Source organism: Centrocercus urophasianus, unplaced genomic scaffold (genome assembly GCF_019232065.1).
Source record: "Centrocercus urophasianus isolate 14NV4802_14NV808 unplaced genomic scaffold, USGS_Curo_1.0 seq_10, whole genome shotgun sequence".
Classification (NCBI taxonomy): domain Eukaryota; kingdom Metazoa; phylum Chordata; class Aves; order Galliformes; family Phasianidae; genus Centrocercus; species Centrocercus urophasianus.
Window position 1 is genome coordinate 69,117,449 of NW_024884142.1, and position 17,363 is coordinate 69,134,811.

Sequence of the window (17,363 nt, forward strand, 5' to 3'; positions counted from 1 at the left end):
CTTAAATATTCTGCTAAAGAAAGCAGATTACAGAGATGTGTATCCTTATTAGTATGTCTACGATCCCTCACAATGTGCTGCAAACTATCAAAATTCAAACTGCTTTTAAATATCTCACTTGTGTATTTACAAGTACAAGCACTTTCTCAGTTTTCTCTGTTTATTCATTAAGCATGTGATACTGTTTAGGAAAGCAATGGTAAAATGATTGAAGTCCAGCTGTAACATTAAGTTCTCATGATCTGCAATTAGACAAAAGTCCATTAGTCTTTGCACTCTGCTAATGGCTTCTGTGATCTGAACTACATGAAGTGAGTTCCCTGTCACAAACACATGAAAATACTGGAGCACTCTGTTTCCCTGTCTGTCAGTTGTCCCAGGTATGAAAATAGACACAATGGTTTCATGTGATCAAACACTACTGTAACAGAAGAAAGGTTGGGTATTTTTTTCCTAATAGCATTCATCTACTACTAACACAATCCTTTTAAATTAGAACTTGTAGATAAATATGTGAAGTCTTCTCTTGCTATCTCAGTAACTTAAATTTTGTCTAGATTGCTGGCTCTAAAACCTTTATCTCTGAGCTAAAAGGGAATGAGTTCTGTGCCAGGGTTAATGAGGGGTCAGTTTCACTCCAGATAAGTTTATACATTGTAAGTTCTCCAAAAATACTCATAATGGGAGGTGAAGAAGAGTGGGACAGCTAGAGAACAGAAAGGCAAATTGGATCAAGTAACTTGTGGAAGGTGTCTAAAACCCGGGACGACCCACTGCCAAATTTGATGGAAGTAATGTTTCCAAAACTGTTATATTGAGAAGTAGATGAAAGCAACTAAACAGGGTATCTGCAACTTAGAATGTTTTCAGGACTGCTGACAAGAAGACAACAAGAGAGTAAGAAGTGGCAACGGCAACTGCAGTCTGTGCAGAGATGATAGTATCACCCTTTGTGCTCTTCTATGGCTGCAACAGATTCCGAGTACAGAACACAAGAAAAATGGCCAGTGTACCAAGCCAAACAGGCAAAAGAACAACATAATCCAAGCAGCCTTAAAGTCCAAATTGGCTAAGAATAGCTCAGAAATCCTTAAATGCAGGTAAATGCTGAGTGCCCCAGCAGTAAACACAGAAAAAATGTCAAACTCAGAAGTCTCAAACACTCAAACCTGACCATCTCCACATCTCACAGGCACCAGTACCCTGAAGGTGATGTCTACCAGTTTCCTAGAAATCCCTTAATTGTAAGGATCAGAATGAGAAATTAAAGACAATCTAACCAGCTTGCTTAAAGAGGCTTCAGGGCCTGCTGCTGCTCCTGCTGCTCAGAATTCAATACTCCCAAGAAGGTAGGAGGGTGAAGAGCCATGCTGAATCAGAGCCTCTTTATCTCCTTCCTCTAAACTAATGCACATTCTTCTTCAAAAAACAATTTGAACAGAATTTTGCTGGTGGTATTGAACAACTGCAAGAGGTGGAGGATCTTTTGATGTATGTCTTGGAAAGAAAAGCAGGGCTGAAGGACATAAAACTTGAACACAGGAAGTTCCATACTAACATGCACATTAACTTCTTTACAGTAAGGGTGATGGAGCAGTGGAGCAGGTCGCCCAGAGAGATGGTGGAATCTCCATCTATGGAGATATTCAAGACCAGCCTGGATGCCTACCTGCATGACCTACTGTGGGGTATCTGCTTTGGCAGGGAAGTTGGACTCGATGATCTCTTGAAGACTCTTCCCACCACTGAGATTCTGTGATTCTGTGATATTGTAAAGTCCTTTCAGTTGCCTGAAAGTTGTCTCAGTATCAAGTGTGTGTTAATGTATCAATTCATGATCCCCGAATACAGGCAAAAATGGAAATACTGGGTAATGCAGGATCCTTCCATTAAGAAATAATGCTCCCTCTCATGTTAGTATCAGAGTTGCATTTGGGAACAGCGGGGGAGAGGCAGCACAGCCAGTACTGAAGCCAAAGAGGACAAAAACCCAATGTTGAGTGTACTTCCCTGGCTTTCTACTTTTTTTTATTTTTTTTTTTCCTCTCTCTTTCTCTCTGTAAGAGTCCATGACAGATTTTCTCCAATATCAGTCCTCACTGATATCCTCTACTTGAGTTTACACAGTAGATTCCACAGTGGCCAAATCAGAGTTGTGAAGGAAACCAAAACAACATTCTTATGTCCATCTTTTTGGTAGTTCTCAAGATGACACTGATCAGTGGCTACCTGTAAAGACAGAGCTGAATATTCTGGGGTAGCATTTCAACATACATTTATTCAGAAGAAAGCTGGTTCTTGCTGCCTACCTCAGCCAGTTCTGAGGTTGGTATGCTCAATGGCTTAGAAGAAACGTCTAAAATTTCAACTCCCTGCATCTGGAGAGTTCAGATAAAACCCAGCAAACTCAGTTTCTCCCTCCTGTCCAGGAAAACTACACAAATTTAGTTACACATCTCAGTTAAGTAGAATCACATGTTCCAAGTGACAGAGAGACTGAAGATTACTTCTGAAGAAATTATTGAAAGATAAAAGCTTTATCAGAGAAAGGCAAACATGAGAAGGAAAATACATGTTAAAGGTGTTATTAAACACTAAAAAGCATAGCATCATTATACATAGAATCACTAAAAAGCAAGAGCAGTAGCATACAGAATTCTAAACTATAACTGTATAGTATTAATGAGGCAGACTGTCAATTCTTAACCACAACGAACAGTGTTCATCACACAAACACTGCAGTCTAAAATTAAATGAAAAATCAACATTTTATACCACATTACAAGAGTATATTCTAGATCATACCTCAGGTGCCAGGTATTCTGGAGTACCACAGAATGTTTTCATAGTTGCTGCATCTGTGATTCCTTCTTTGCAAAGTCCAAAATCTGTAATCTTTATATGCCCATCTTTATCCAACATTAGATTTTCTAACTGTGTGTTGAGGAAAAAAAACATTCCCTTAGTACTTCTGAACAAGATAGGCTGCTGCACTAGATCAATTTTTTAAATTTTAACAAAAAACTGTGCTGTATCATTCCTCGACCAGACTACTGCACGTATTTGCAATATGTCACAGTATTCCATGTTATTAAAAACAGATTCTGCTATGAATTCTTTTGCCTCATGCAAAACTTGCCTACCACATTTTTCTTCTCTTCAGTTCCTGCTCCACAGCTACACACAAATAAAGTGACAATGTAAAAAATTTGGGCTTTTCACAAAATGATCTCATCATAGAAATTTGGGTTTCCTCCCATGTAAGTTTGAAGAAGTTCCCGTTGAAAGCAGGACTATTTTCCAAAGAATATGCCCACACTGCATCACAGAGTATCTTCAGCACAACTTAAAAGGAGCTTCAGGCAATACAGCTGGTAACACAACTGCCAATCTAAGACACAAAAGCCAATCTAAGACAAACTGCATTCCAGCAGTATCTATTTTTCCCAGTATACGAAAGACAAAAAATTAAGGCTGAAATTCTTCTATTTAGGTATGCTAAACTATTTAACATGTTTTCAAAACATAGAAGAACATATTTCTTTGGTGAAATACGCAGAATACCATCACATTTTCCCAATTCTCCATTTCCCTTATTTGGAGACACTAACTACTTGAGATTTGTCTGGAAATATGAGCTAAGTTTTAACTAAAAGGGGGAAATAAAAACCATTGGAGGTTTAAATCTCCTTCAACTAGCATCATGAAGGAACACTTTTTTGAGCAGTGTGCCTATGGATTACTGTGTCAAAGTGGTTCCTTCAGCAAACACACACTGAACACAGACTTTTTCTCCATTAACTCTAAAGAGTGCAACTTTATAATTACTTTGTGTTTGTCCCAACAGTCTCTGCAAAAACAAAAATTCTGATTACTTTTTTTTTTTTTTCCTTTTTTTTTTTTTACCTTGAGATCACGGTACACAATCTTCCCAGAATGCAGATAGTCCAGAGCTGAGACAATTTCTGCACCATAGAAGCGTGTGCGGTCCTCTGAGAACACCCGCTCTCTCGACAAATGGAAAAACAGCTGCGGGGTAAACAGCAGGGACAGGATTGTAATAATTACTGATTTAGTGGGGGAAATTAACACAAACATAAAACACCTCTCATCACCATATTGTGATGATAGATAGTATACTCTCAGTGGACACTCAGCACTCTTAGACAGCAGCTGGCTTATCTTTTCCAGGTTTCCAAAGGGAGAAAGCGAGCTGTTAAATCAGCGTTTTAATCAATATACCAATCTTGTTTAAGGCATTCTGTTTGCTACTCATTTAACCTTCAGTTACCAGAGGAAAAAAAAAAGTACGCAGCAGAAGCATTCTGCACTTCTCCCTCCACCACTTCCTCATATTTTTGTTTCAAGCCACTGAGAAACATCATTAAAACACCTAGAGGCTGGTTCCACCTTCCGTTTTCAGTAAGTTAGCAACCCTTCTTTGCACTGAAAAGACTTCCAGTTCTTGAGCAGACTTTGAACAGGTGAGCTGGTATTTTACACAAACAGCAAATTCATAATGCTAATGATATTACAGTCATTAGAAAAAGCAAACAGAGAGCTGCTTAGGGCTTACAAAAAGGAACCTACGCATTTTTCTCTTTTTCTTTATCTCTTCGCAAAGTTTCTTTGTTTTTTAATCTTTTTCAATACTTCATTATTAACAGTAATTTACAGACAGTTGTTTATCTGAAATTTTTCAGAGAAAAATATTAATCATTATGTATTGCCAAAAATTTCATCTTCAATAAAAAAGAATACGGTGAAGCTAGAGTTCTGCAGGGTTATCAGTATCTTATCAGATACAGTATCACCCACAGAACCAAAGCAAGATACATACACATATGCAGAATTTGGCTGTATAGTCACTCTAAATTGATAGCTTTGTTTACTATGTTAAGAATGGTTGGGAAACTCTAAATAAATATTAGTAAATATGCTTCAGTTATCTACTTAAGGCCAAATAGGTCTTCAAACCATCCTTCAAGTTACAATGCTTTCGTGTTTACCACAAAAGCTAATGATCAACAAAACGTAAATACAGAAATTATTATTCTGTACATTAAATACAGAGTATATTCTTTTTAATTTAAAGGCTCAAAATATCAGACAGTTGAGAATTCCAGAAAAGCAAAGCAGGTGGTTTTTTTTTTTTTTTGGTTTTTTTTTTTTTTTTTTTTAAAAAAAAAGGACACCACAACCCCAAATCCAATCATATGCCTTATCTGTCATAACCACAATGTATTTTTCACCCTCAGGAAGTGTACACTGTCTAGATGGCAAAGAAGAATACAAATATTGCTGTAGTTATTTTCAATGTATAGTCTCTTCAAAATCCAATTGAAAACTCAGTCTATTATGTCTGCTCTGAAAGTAATGTCTCCTGCTTTACTATGCTGACCCATGAAGTCAGAGGTGGATGTTGGAGGTATGGCAGTAGAGACTGACCTTTCCTGACAATAACCCACTACATTTTGTTGCTGTGTAACAGATGGCAGCAGAGGGGCAGTCTGACAAATTGTCATCTGACACAGGAAGTATGTAGGAAACACAGGTGTGGAATTGAATTCCTCCATGCGAAAAAAAATTGCATCAATTGACATTCATTGACGCTTGTTGAACATTCATGGAGACCAAACAGTGGATATGAGCACAGGGAGGAGGTGGGTGGTGACAGTAATATGAAAGTCAATCCACATTCTGTTGCACCACAAAATGAAGAGCATCTTAATCAGTTCATCTGTGCAAATCAGTGGATCACAACCAGGGAACTGTATACCAAGCTGAATATCAGCTTCAGTGCATTGGAAACAACGGTGTCAACAGTGGAAAATCACAAAGCTTGCACCAGTTGGGTCCCATGAATGCTCACACAGGAACAGAAACAACATTGTACGCAAGTTTCAGGACCTGTTGAACCAACACAAGGCTGAAGGTGACTGCATCATTACCAGTGATGAGATGCTGTGTCACCACTCCAAGCTGAAGTCAAACCGGCAGCCAATGGAGCAGTGATGTGAATTCCCCATTAAGGAAAAAGTTCAAGATGCAGCCCTCCACAGGTAAAGTCTTGTGCAGTGTCTTTTGTGATAGGAAGGAGGTGATCCTTCTGTATTTCCTGGATTCTGGACAAACCATCAATGTTGACTGCTATATTGTGACACTTAGCTGACAACTGTCAGTTCTGTCTGCTCTGCCCTACCAAACCCACTACAGAGTCTGGATATGGAGCCTTCTGACTTCCATCTCTTTGGGCTGACGAAAGACAGACTGCATGAGCAACATTTTCCTACCAATGATGCCATTACAGCACCTGTGAAACAGTGCGTCACCTCCACTGGTGCACACTTTTATAAGCACAACACGCAGGTTCTTCTTCATTGCTAGTCAAAATGCATAGCTATTGGTAGTGACTATGTTGAAAAATAGTTAAAAAACAAGGCAATTGTTCTGGATTTGCCAAGAGATTGTGAGTCCCTGGGTCAGTTTATTTTAATGTTACATGCAACTAGAACTCCTAAGCTCAAGGCAGAATTCCTTGGAATTCACATTCCAATGTGTCTAGAATGTATTAAAGCTTCAAATCCCCTCAGGAAGCCAACACATGCAATTGATAAGGAAATTAAACACTTCCCTTACATATTTAAAAATAACAAGAACAAACAAAAGCAAACAAAACCAGTGTTTTTTCAACTTTATCTTGGCTCAGAAAGAAACAATTTTCAAGCAAGAGGAGCTTAAGTAGATGGAAGTCAGTTAGGGTTCCCCTCCTGAGTGAAGAGCCAAGTTACTCTTCCTGAGCTATTTATTCACTGGAATTGCACAGCTGTTCCCACTGCAGCCACTGTACTCTCAGACTGCAGCTAGTACACTATACAAAACCAAAGTCAAAACTCCCCTACAGACTGTGATGGATCAACCTCTGCTTCCCAGGTATACGACTTGTTGGCATAAGCAAACAAATGTTCAAAGTAGACTCTTCTGTGAATCAGAGACCCTGAAGAAAACGCTTTAAGACACGTACATGCAGCCTGATGTCTGCACCCACTAGCTGTGACTAAGCATGTGTGAAACAGCAGGAATCTGGGCCTCACTTCCCTAGCTGGTAGAGTGGGCAGAATGTCTGATGGCAAATATGAACTATTCTGTAAGTAAAACATTATCATTTTAATGCAGTTACTTGTCACAAGCATTCCTCATACTACTTTAGTACCTAGAACAGTTATCAAACCATATATGCAAGTGTTCAACGACAAGCAAGTCAAATGTAAATTCGTACAATGGTGTATATGTTAAAGATGCTACAGCAAATTAGAAAATTGTAATAGAAAAAACTAATTCCAAAAAGTTACAGCAGAATTTTCAGCTAATCATTTACTTTATTATTTCAGAATAATTAGGCCACAAGGCTCTACTCACAACTGACATAACATGAAGTCTGGATTTATTAGGTCTGGGAAGGAAAAGAAGAAATCTGATAGCAGGTTATAAAAAAGCTTCCAGCATTTGCACTATTTATTGATTTGCAGTTATTAAACAGGAGAGAGAGTCACAATTGCAATAGAAATAGCTTTGGCACAAAGAAAGTCATTTTGCACATAATTTTATGATGGCATACATGACGGTGCTATAGTTACAGTGAGGATTGTAGCTATAAATTTCCTGCCATGTCTGCATTTAGAAACTGAACAACAATTTTGCCATGGTGCTTTTTTTTCCCTAATAGGAAATGATAATGAAAAAATCTTTACAAATAATAACAAAAGTCAAATATAAAAGCACACTCAACTGCAGAGTCAGTAATTCCAAATACATTTAAGACCCAACCTTACACAAATCAATATATTCAACTCCTACACGTTAGTGACCTACTGAGCATGTTGAATGTCGTATGACTGGCTCTTGCTATTGCACATTGGGTTTGCACAGCTCTGCAGTTAAACATACCTTATATTTTTTTTGGTAGAGCAGCAACAACTGTGACATTGAAACTATTTGTTTATTGTTTCTTATATATAGCACTTCTAAGCAAATTCTATGGCCAGAAAAATATAGGGCCCTTGTTCTGTACAGTATGAACTTTAGGCCAAAGAAAACACTCTCTGTTATGCAGAGTTTAGGAAAATAAGACAGCATAATACTGACAAAAATAGGAAAGACTGCAATGATATTCAGTTATTTTTCATTAGGTAGATTGTAAATCATCCTCTTTTTCCAGACTGTAATAGCACTTGTTCAATTACACCAAAACATTTGGTCCTCTCTCACCTAATGAATTGAACTAAGAGCTGCAGAAAACAAATGCCAAGTAGAACAGATTCAGAATTCTGGTGTAAAGCAATCATCTGAACAAATTTTAATGTCTGTTTTATTTATCTTTATTACACAGATAATTAGCAATTAAGTTAGTTACAAAGTATAGAAGTTTAAATTATGTTGAAACTGCAAAGCATGAAAGTTAATCAACTTACTAATCAACTGAATCAGTGTATTCTGCAGAGTAATGTGAGTGATAGATTTCACTCCTGTAGCTTTCCATCCTTTAATGCAAAATACCAGAAATAAAAAATGGGAAACATACACTCTGAAAATATTCCCCAACACCAGAGCCGTTCTCAGTATGGTTTTTTTACACCATAGTTCATACGACCCTGTGCATGTAAGGAGCCAGGAGGATATTATAACATACTGCTAACTTACTGTAATCACATGGTTCTCAAAATAATACGGATTATAGAAGAAAAAGTAGGCAAATCCATACAAGCAGGAAAAGCATTAATACAATCTTATGCTCTTTTTTTTTCTTTTTTTTTTCTTTTTTTTTTCCAAACTGTTATTAAGACAGGAGCAGGAAAATGAAAGTCTTGTTAAAGCAGGTGCTTGTCTACGAGTACTGATAATTTTACTCATTTAAAAAACTTACACTAATGTTACTATTTTCAATCAAAATCAAGAACACGGTTTATCATACAATATTGCATATAGTTGGTTACTGAGAATTCATAAAATAGAATTGTTCATCTCAACTAAGCCAGATGAAAGCCAGATTTTCATTAAAATGAAATATCAATGTCTTGGTGTTACTTTAATGTAATTCCTTCATAACAGACATATAAAGAAGTCAGCATAATGCCAGTAGCAGCATTCATGCACTATACTATAGCATAATTTATGATCAATAAACACTGTTAAACACTAACAAAAAAGTTAACATTTCAGTCCATAATAAAGACTGTGTCCCTAAGTAACAGAATATGTACTATAAAAGCTGCCATTATAAAAAAAATGCACTTAATGTTTCTGTCTGAATAATCTACTTTAAAAAATCTTCCAATATCTTGCTTTTATAAATATAACTACAGAAAATACTATTTTAAAAGTGAAATTAAAAGAAAATTAGGCACATTCATATTTTGTAAACTGTAATAAAAAGCACACAGATAGGCCAGTAAAATTGAAGCAGTTACTTTCTCTTCATAAAGGCCTGCCTTTTTAACTGAGTACAACTGCTTAGATATTAGGCAGGAAATGTAACGCTAAGATAAATTGTTACCATTTTAACAATTAAATTAAATTAAATACCACTAGATTTTCAGTTGATATAGAGATTCGTATTTAGAATATTTTTAATACAATTTCTTTCCCTCCAGAATGAAATTCAGGAACTCCTTCTTTTACTGTTTTCCTTCCTAATCACAAGAAGAGGAACTGAAGATCCCTGTAGTACCGACTACATCTTTTTCATTACTATAATAGAGCAGAACTCTGCATTGTGGCATTATCTTGCTTTCACCTGGGTCAGAGTCAAGGATACTGATAGAAATTTCAAGAACTCTTTCATTCAGAGGACTGTTTGGGTAACTCACTCCTGAAAGATATAATCCAAGAAAATTCCCAAGCAATTGACTAAGGCCCAATTAATTAGGAAGTGAACTTTAATCTAAAGGAAATCTGAACAGAAACACAACTGAATTTAGCACAGTTCTGGAGAGAAACAAAAGCAACATGGTACCGTTACAGACAATTTCCCACTGGAAAGACACAATTAAAAGTTATGTTTTCAACATCTTCAATGGTTAGAAACTACTGAAACACAGAGAGAGCAGTAGAGGAAAACAACAGAAGACCAAAGTCTGTGCGCAGTATAGGAGATAGGCTTCTGAACAGCTAAAATGTTGGCTAAATCTAGTATGACTTACTCCGATTTAATGAGGCTATTTTTACAAATACAAAATTGAATTCCTTAGCAGACAGTGACTTAAGTCTGAAATTCACATGGAAATTTGGTAAAACCAAATATTTTCTTATTAAAAAGGGCACTTTGATCATTCCAGATCATAAAAGAGAAACACTTAATAAATCAAAAGAGTTTCTTCAAGGAAAACTGCCACCGAATAAAGGGCATTACTTCCCAATAAGGTGAAAATCTGCGCTTAGCTTAAGTGAACTAGGTGACCATCAGAAAGAACACCAGAAACAGTAACAAACAACAGCATCACAGCTGGAAAAAAAGTAAGCCATTCTTGGCAAAGTATATTACAATCATACATTCATTATATTCAAATCCCAATGGGCAAAAGCAGGTTATGAGCAAGAAACATGTTTGCAGCAGTTGCCACAAAGGCACACCACCAAACACAGAAGGAGATGCGAGATATATGCTTAATCAAAAGAGGGTATTAGAACATCTTCAACTGTAATCAAGGAATCAAAAATGTTCCTAGTGGGCTCTCTTCTGCATTCACATAGGCAGCTTTCAAGAAAGCAAGCATCTAAACATAAACAGCAGGTCAATGTTAAATGTATACCTTCAAAGTATGAGATTACAAAATGGTCCTGTACAGAGAAGACTCAGAAGAATTAGCTAGTTTAGAAGGAATCATTTTTAAAACTCATTGTAAATAGCACTCACTTAATATTTCTGATGTAAGTTTAAAGCCAAATAAGCCAGATGAGTATTCAAAAGAAGGCTGTTATAGCATTACCACAGAAGGAAATTCTGTGTACAATTCCACTAGCCAAAATTGCTTCATTATTTGAGTAGGATTAATAGATACAAACTTAAGCCATTTTCTTATATGAGAACCCTGTACCACCATGTTCAGTGGTGTAGGGTGACCATAAATGACTTAAACGAAAATGAGCCTCAGACTAGGCCCAGAAATTGCCAGAGCAGGGAATGCAGAACAGGGACCCCTGGGGTGATCAAGCATGAAGATTATAATGGAAGACAGTTTTATTGTAGCAGAACATAGCAAAAAGATCATGCAAAACATGACATCATGTTGCAACAGTTCCTCAATGTAGAAATTGTTTTCTAATCAAAAAAGCAAGGGGAAAACCACTTAGTCCTTTAATGCTACCAGGCAGTAAATAGCATACAAAGTATCAAACTCCCCCTGGTTCACACTGTAACAAGGTATAGCCTGAACAGCAACAGACCCTCAAAAGGCAGATGAAATCTTTCTTCCTATACTGTAATTATGTTTAATTCCACTTGACTGGTATAGCTTTTTATACTCCATACTTCAGTGAACAGCTGGAGGACAGCAACGGCTTACAACACTATAAAAAGTTTTGCACCTATGTTTAAATTTCCAGAGGGCACAGCAAGCAAAAAGGAAGGAAGTAAAGAAAAATACAAACATCCCATTCTTTCCTCCCAGGTATTTGCAATGGCTACAGCAAAGTAGAAGGCAGGTATTTCACATTAGGACAAAAGCAAGACTACTTCAGTTTCTTTATAGTGGCTTATAAACATGTTGTGCCAGAATATGCTATAAGTACTTGAAGGAAGAAAATAAAAAACAAACAATAAAACAAAGGATTTGTGCTTGTCATTCTACCATGAAATTATCTTTAAAATAATAGCCTAATTTTTCAAGAATGGACAAATGCATCATAGTTTTAAAAAAGGTCAACTTTTCTTTTTTTCCACAAAACAGTCAAAAAAAATTGAAAAAAAAAAAAAAAGACCCAACAAACAGTTCAAAAATCACAGAAAGCAAGGAAAGAGAGAAATGATGCCCTTTAAAGCGTAACCCAGTGACAGCACTACCATCACTAGTACAAAATGTCTTTTTTAAACTTACCTCTCCTCCATTAACATACTCCATCACAAAACACAAACGATCCTTTGTCTGGAAGGAATATTTCAAGGACTTGCAAAGAAAACAGCAAAAACAAAACAATTATCAATTTGTATTAACTTGGTTTCTTGCACTTTAACAAAATCTGATTTTATCTTCTTAACCAGAAGATTAACTTTTCAATATTGACTTCATTTTGCTGGGAAAAAAAAAAAAAAAGATACCGAAGAAAATCTACAGATGCAGATATGGCCTAAAATTAAGAAATGTAGTAAAACAAAATCATAATGCAGCTCACATAACTTAAGATAGTTGTTTTACTAAATCAGGAAGACATAAAGATATACCTGCACCGACATCTCTGCATGACTTGAGTACAATTATGCCTACTTCTGCTTATCTTTACACTCTAAGAAACTTCTGAAGAACTTGTTGACTTGAGTTCAAGAATATTCTGGCCAAGGAATGAAACTGAAGTCCTTTGCTTTATAACGGTTTTATTTTTCTACATGAGGAAGTTTCCATGTTAGGCATTCCTTTTTTTTTAATAGGAAAAAATATATTTTTCCCCTCCTTACAATAATTCAATCTTTTGAAATCAAAGAAAAGATTTTCTAATACGTTCTCAAAGAACAAGATTAATAGTTACTTCTACAGAAGTAATTTGTCATGCATATCAAAATTCTCATCTTCTTTTCAGGATTTTCTATTAGACATTAACCAAGTGAAGACAGACATTGAAATAGCAGTGGTTAAATTTTGTTGCTCCATGAGTTACTTCTGCTGAACTAATTGCTATTTCATCATTTTATTGAAATCTCTGTAGATGAAGTTTTCTTAATACAAATAACTTCCGGGATAAATACGTAAAACCACGTTTTAAAGTGTTCACATATAAAAAGTTCTGAACAGTTACATTCTACATCAAAATGTGTTTTCAGTACATTTAGGCATCATAAATTTATTAGAAATTTTATTTCTGAATAGTTAAATAAGTACAAAACCATTATACATCTTCATGAGAAAGACTTCAAAGTTTGTCTGTAAGTTACGTCCATACTGGAATGCCCAACATGTAGAAAATACCTATTTAAGCTCTAATGGCACATAATATTTAGTTCCTAATACTTACTGTTAAAAAAGGATGTCTGGTGTTTTTCAATACTCTGCTTTCTGTAAGTGTATGAGCCACTTCATCCTAAGAAGCAAAAAATACAAGAAGTAGGTTTTAATTAAGATACAAAATTGCTGTTAGTTTATTACAAGGAAAAGTTAATACTTCCAGAAACACAAATCTACACTGAAGACATGAAAAATGAATGAAATTGCTCACTGAATGAAACTAAAAAAAAAACAAAACATTAAAAGTATTAATTTGTATTTAGAAAAAAATGTAAAGTAAAATAAAAAATTCAGCAACATACAATTTAACATATTTGATTTTTCTTCAAATATTGCTTTAAAATGAAGTCTTAAAGTTTACAACCACTGCAGGGCAGGAAAAAAAACAATAATCTTGGATTTGGTCTTTTCATAATATAGCCATCAGACCTGCAAAGTCATCAGAAATGTAAAGCTCTCATGTGCATCATCTGAATGATGAACACAGGCTGAAATTAAATCAGTTTGCAGGAAAGGTACACAGCTAGTAGCTCATAGGCAATCATAGAACAAAGTCTAATTTTACAGCATTTTTTTCTTTTTTTAACATTGTCTTGGTGTTTGTTTTTCTTTAAAACCATTCAGCCAAAATGGAAGAGTGTCCATGCAAAATCCCTCCTCAACCTCTGTGTGATCCTACAGAAATCACATGAGAAGCACTTCTCTGGCCAAGCCTGCCCTGCCTCCTGGAAGCAAGTCGAAAGATGGCCAGGGAATGCCCTTCCCCATTTCCAGCCAGGTTTAGAAAACATGGCAATTCAGAGCAAGACAGTTGCACTCTCCTGTCCCTCAGCCTAAATCACAGGATTGCCATAAACCCCATGCCAAATGCAAGGAAACTCAGCTCCAGTGCATACTAGTGCCTGGGAAAGCTCATCTGCCCTCTACCTGCCAGCTGTCTCTCCCTCCAGAGCCCTCTCTTGCCTTTCCAGGCAAGGAAGGAGCCTAGATGAAGGGCTCAAGGCCATAGGGACAGATTATGGCCAGTGTTGCCCTCACATTGCCAAGGGCCTGACCTAAAAAGTCAAGAAGCACCCTGCTAGTTTTTGCCATTGACTGTGGCGCTAAGCATCAGCTGAGTATTATACTGAACTCAAGACAAACCTGGTGACTAAAACACCAACCATAACACCACATACGTAAATTTATTTTGATGGAATATGCTTTAATATTGCTGCAAATAATACTAACGTAAGATTACTGTCCTGGGCATGCTTATGCTCAGCTCTGAAGATAAGGTATCATTAAACTAATTTACTAATTAAACTATTATTAAAGTAAACACAGATGTCAGGAGTTTTAAGATCATGCTTTTAAAAACTGTCAAAATAGGGAGTTAAAAAATAACAAGAGTTCTCAGTAATAAATTCTGATGCCATCCAGTTAAGTAGTAGTGCATTATTGAGTATAGACACTACAACCACGTACTGGGAGAAAAACAAAAATTGCTTCAAAGAGAAAAGCTATTCTAAAGAATCATTCGTACAACAAAATCAAATAAATCACTTTATCTTGGATCCGACTGGCAATCTGTAATAAGCAGTGATGTTGCAACAACAAATCCAAGAGGCTCACCACCCATCTTTCTAATCTTCAATAATGTGGATTTAGTCTGCAATATTTCATCAATTGGTGAAGTGGATAAAAAGCCTATTCTCAGATTCAGACTCCAACTGAAAAAGCAGGGAGAACAGTGCACCATTCATAAACTTAGTGAATTTTATAATATGTTAATGACCTGAGGATAGAGATAAGGGCTTATCTACAAATAAACTTTTAATACATACTTACACAACATTGTAGTGTATCCCTATAGAGACTTTTTACACTACAATGATTAAGTTATTTTAATCATTATTTATATACTTCCACCTTTTGGTATAATTTTCAATATTGTTAAAGCAGAATTTAAGAAATACACACTCCTGCTAATTTTACTATTAAGCATCAATTTAGTTTGTACTTTTTAAGTTTCCAAGTGCACACAAAATCGATTTGCTACTGACACTATTCATGTCAGAAAGAATATCACTGAGGTGATATTGACTGTTTTCCGTAACTCTCATTCTTCGTCAGTTGTGATCTGAGTAAAAACTACCTAAACTGCTATTGCCTTCATGAGAAGAAAAAATAAAAAGGAATCCACACTTCTCTGGTGAATCATGAGGTTTGTATCAGGCAAAAAAATGAAGAATAAGCAAAACAGAAGCTGGTTTTCATGAAGCTCAAAGAAATGTAATCGCCTTTGAGGTTTCTATTCCTTTTTCTAATTTAATCACAGATCACAGAATCACCCGGGTTGGAAGGGACCTCAAGGATCATGTAGTTCCAACCCCCCTGCCTAGCAGGGCCACCAAACACACACATTCAGATCAGGTTGCCCAGGACCCCGTCCAACCTGGCCTTAAACACATCCAAGGACGGGGCATCCACAACCTCCCTGGGCAGCCCGTTCCAGGGCCTAACCACTCTCCTTGTATAGAACTTCCCCCTAACATCCAACCTAAATCTTCCCTCCTTCAACTTGGATCCATTTCCCCTAGTCCTGCTGTTGTCAGCCCTTTTGAAGAGTTTACTCCCCTCGTGGGTGTAGGTTCCCTTCAGGTATTGATAGGCTGCAATGAGGTCACCCCGCAGCCTTCTCTTCTCCAGGCTGAACAAGCCCAACTCCCTCAGCCTGTCCTCATAGGGGAGGTGCTCCAGCCCCCTGATCATCTTAGTCGCCCTCCTCTGGACCCTTTCCAAAATCTCAATGTCTTTCTTGTACTGAGGGCTCCACACCTGGACACAGTACTCCAGATGGGGCCTCACAAGAGCCGAGTAGAGAGGGACGATCACCTCCCTGTCCCTGCTGACCACCCCTCTCCTGATGGAGCCCAGGATCCCATTTGCCTTTCGAGCTGCCAGAGCGCACTGCTGGCTCATGTTCAGTCTCTCGTCCATCAGGACCCCCAGGTCCTTCTCTGCCGAGCTGCTCTCAAGGACCACTCCTCCCAGCCTGTACGGGTGCCTGGGGTTCTTCCGGCCCAAATGCAAAACCTTGCACTTTGCCGTGTTGAACCTCATCAGGTTCACCCGAGCCCAGCCCAGCCCATCCATCAAGAATGATCAACACATTCAAAAGCTATTAGAATGAGAATGACAGGCAGACAAACGAACAGTGAGATAGCTTGCAGAACTCTGTAGCCCTTCTTTTCATTCACAAGTAGAAAAACTGGAAAACATTTGAATGAATGAATATTTGAAAATACATATAATCCACAGCTCTTATCATACACAGTCAGCTTCCAGGAACACTGGTATTACTTGCCTCAAGCATTCAAGAAATTTCAGTCAGGCTCACATCCCTCAAAAACCTCTTTACTTAGTAATCACAATTATTTTTAATTGTATAACGATGACAACAGCAAGTACTGTTCTTGTTCCCGAAGTTGTCTTGAGCAAGTAGGGTTCAAAACTTTAGCATTACGAGAAACAAAGTTCAGATCTTCAAGTTAAAGCTGGATAGAATCATCACCAACCACAAGGGCCAATAATGTTACATAAATCCAATGTGACTGACACTTTCAATTTAAATAATTTCTACAGACTTCAGCCTCAGATTTCTTTTTTGTACCTCAAAAACTGGAACAATAAAATTCTTATTCCCATGCACGGCTAATCTTATCTAACAAACCAGGAACAGCATATTAAATTAAATTAATTAAATCAATTAATTAAATTAATTGTATTTATCTGACTAAACTTGCAACTCACTTTAAAAATGTTTAAGTACATAATTTACCCTACAATGTACTTTTTCTATTTATAAGCTTAGATGGCACAACTTTCCTGCACAGTGAATTCTCTAAGCGCTTTAGCATGCTCTAGGTTACTGAACAGTGGAAAAAGGAGTAAAAAAATCTGTACATGTTAATTTTGTTAACTCTTGTTTTCTGAAGATACACATATATTCTATTAAAATCAGTTACCGTAAAAAAAAAAAAAAATCAAATATAGCTTACTATAAGATGCTGATTATTCCATTAAAAAAGAAGAGAGAAGAAAAAGAGAGGGGAAGGGGAAGAAAAGGAAAAAGGAAAAAGGAAAAAGGAAAAAGGAAAAAGGAAAAAG

The 17,363-nt window shown here is 36.8% G+C and overlaps 1 protein-coding gene across 2 annotated transcripts in view; it reads right to left on the reverse strand.

Moving 5' to 3' along the window:
- Positions 1-17,363, reverse strand: part of AKT3 (AKT serine/threonine kinase 3) — a 133,343-nt gene that overhangs the window by 27,662 nt on the left and 88,318 nt on the right. For both annotated transcript variants that reach the window (XM_042811592.1, XM_042811601.1), the window contains 4 exons: positions 13,222-13,287; positions 12,093-12,161; positions 3,907-4,029; positions 2,806-2,934 (listed from right to left, as the gene is read on the reverse strand). In XM_042811592.1, the coding sequence (XP_042667526.1) occupies positions 2,806-2,934; positions 3,907-4,029; positions 12,093-12,161; positions 13,222-13,287 (387 nt within the window). The remainder of the gene's footprint in view (positions 1-2,805; positions 2,935-3,906; positions 4,030-12,092; positions 12,162-13,221; positions 13,288-17,363) is intronic.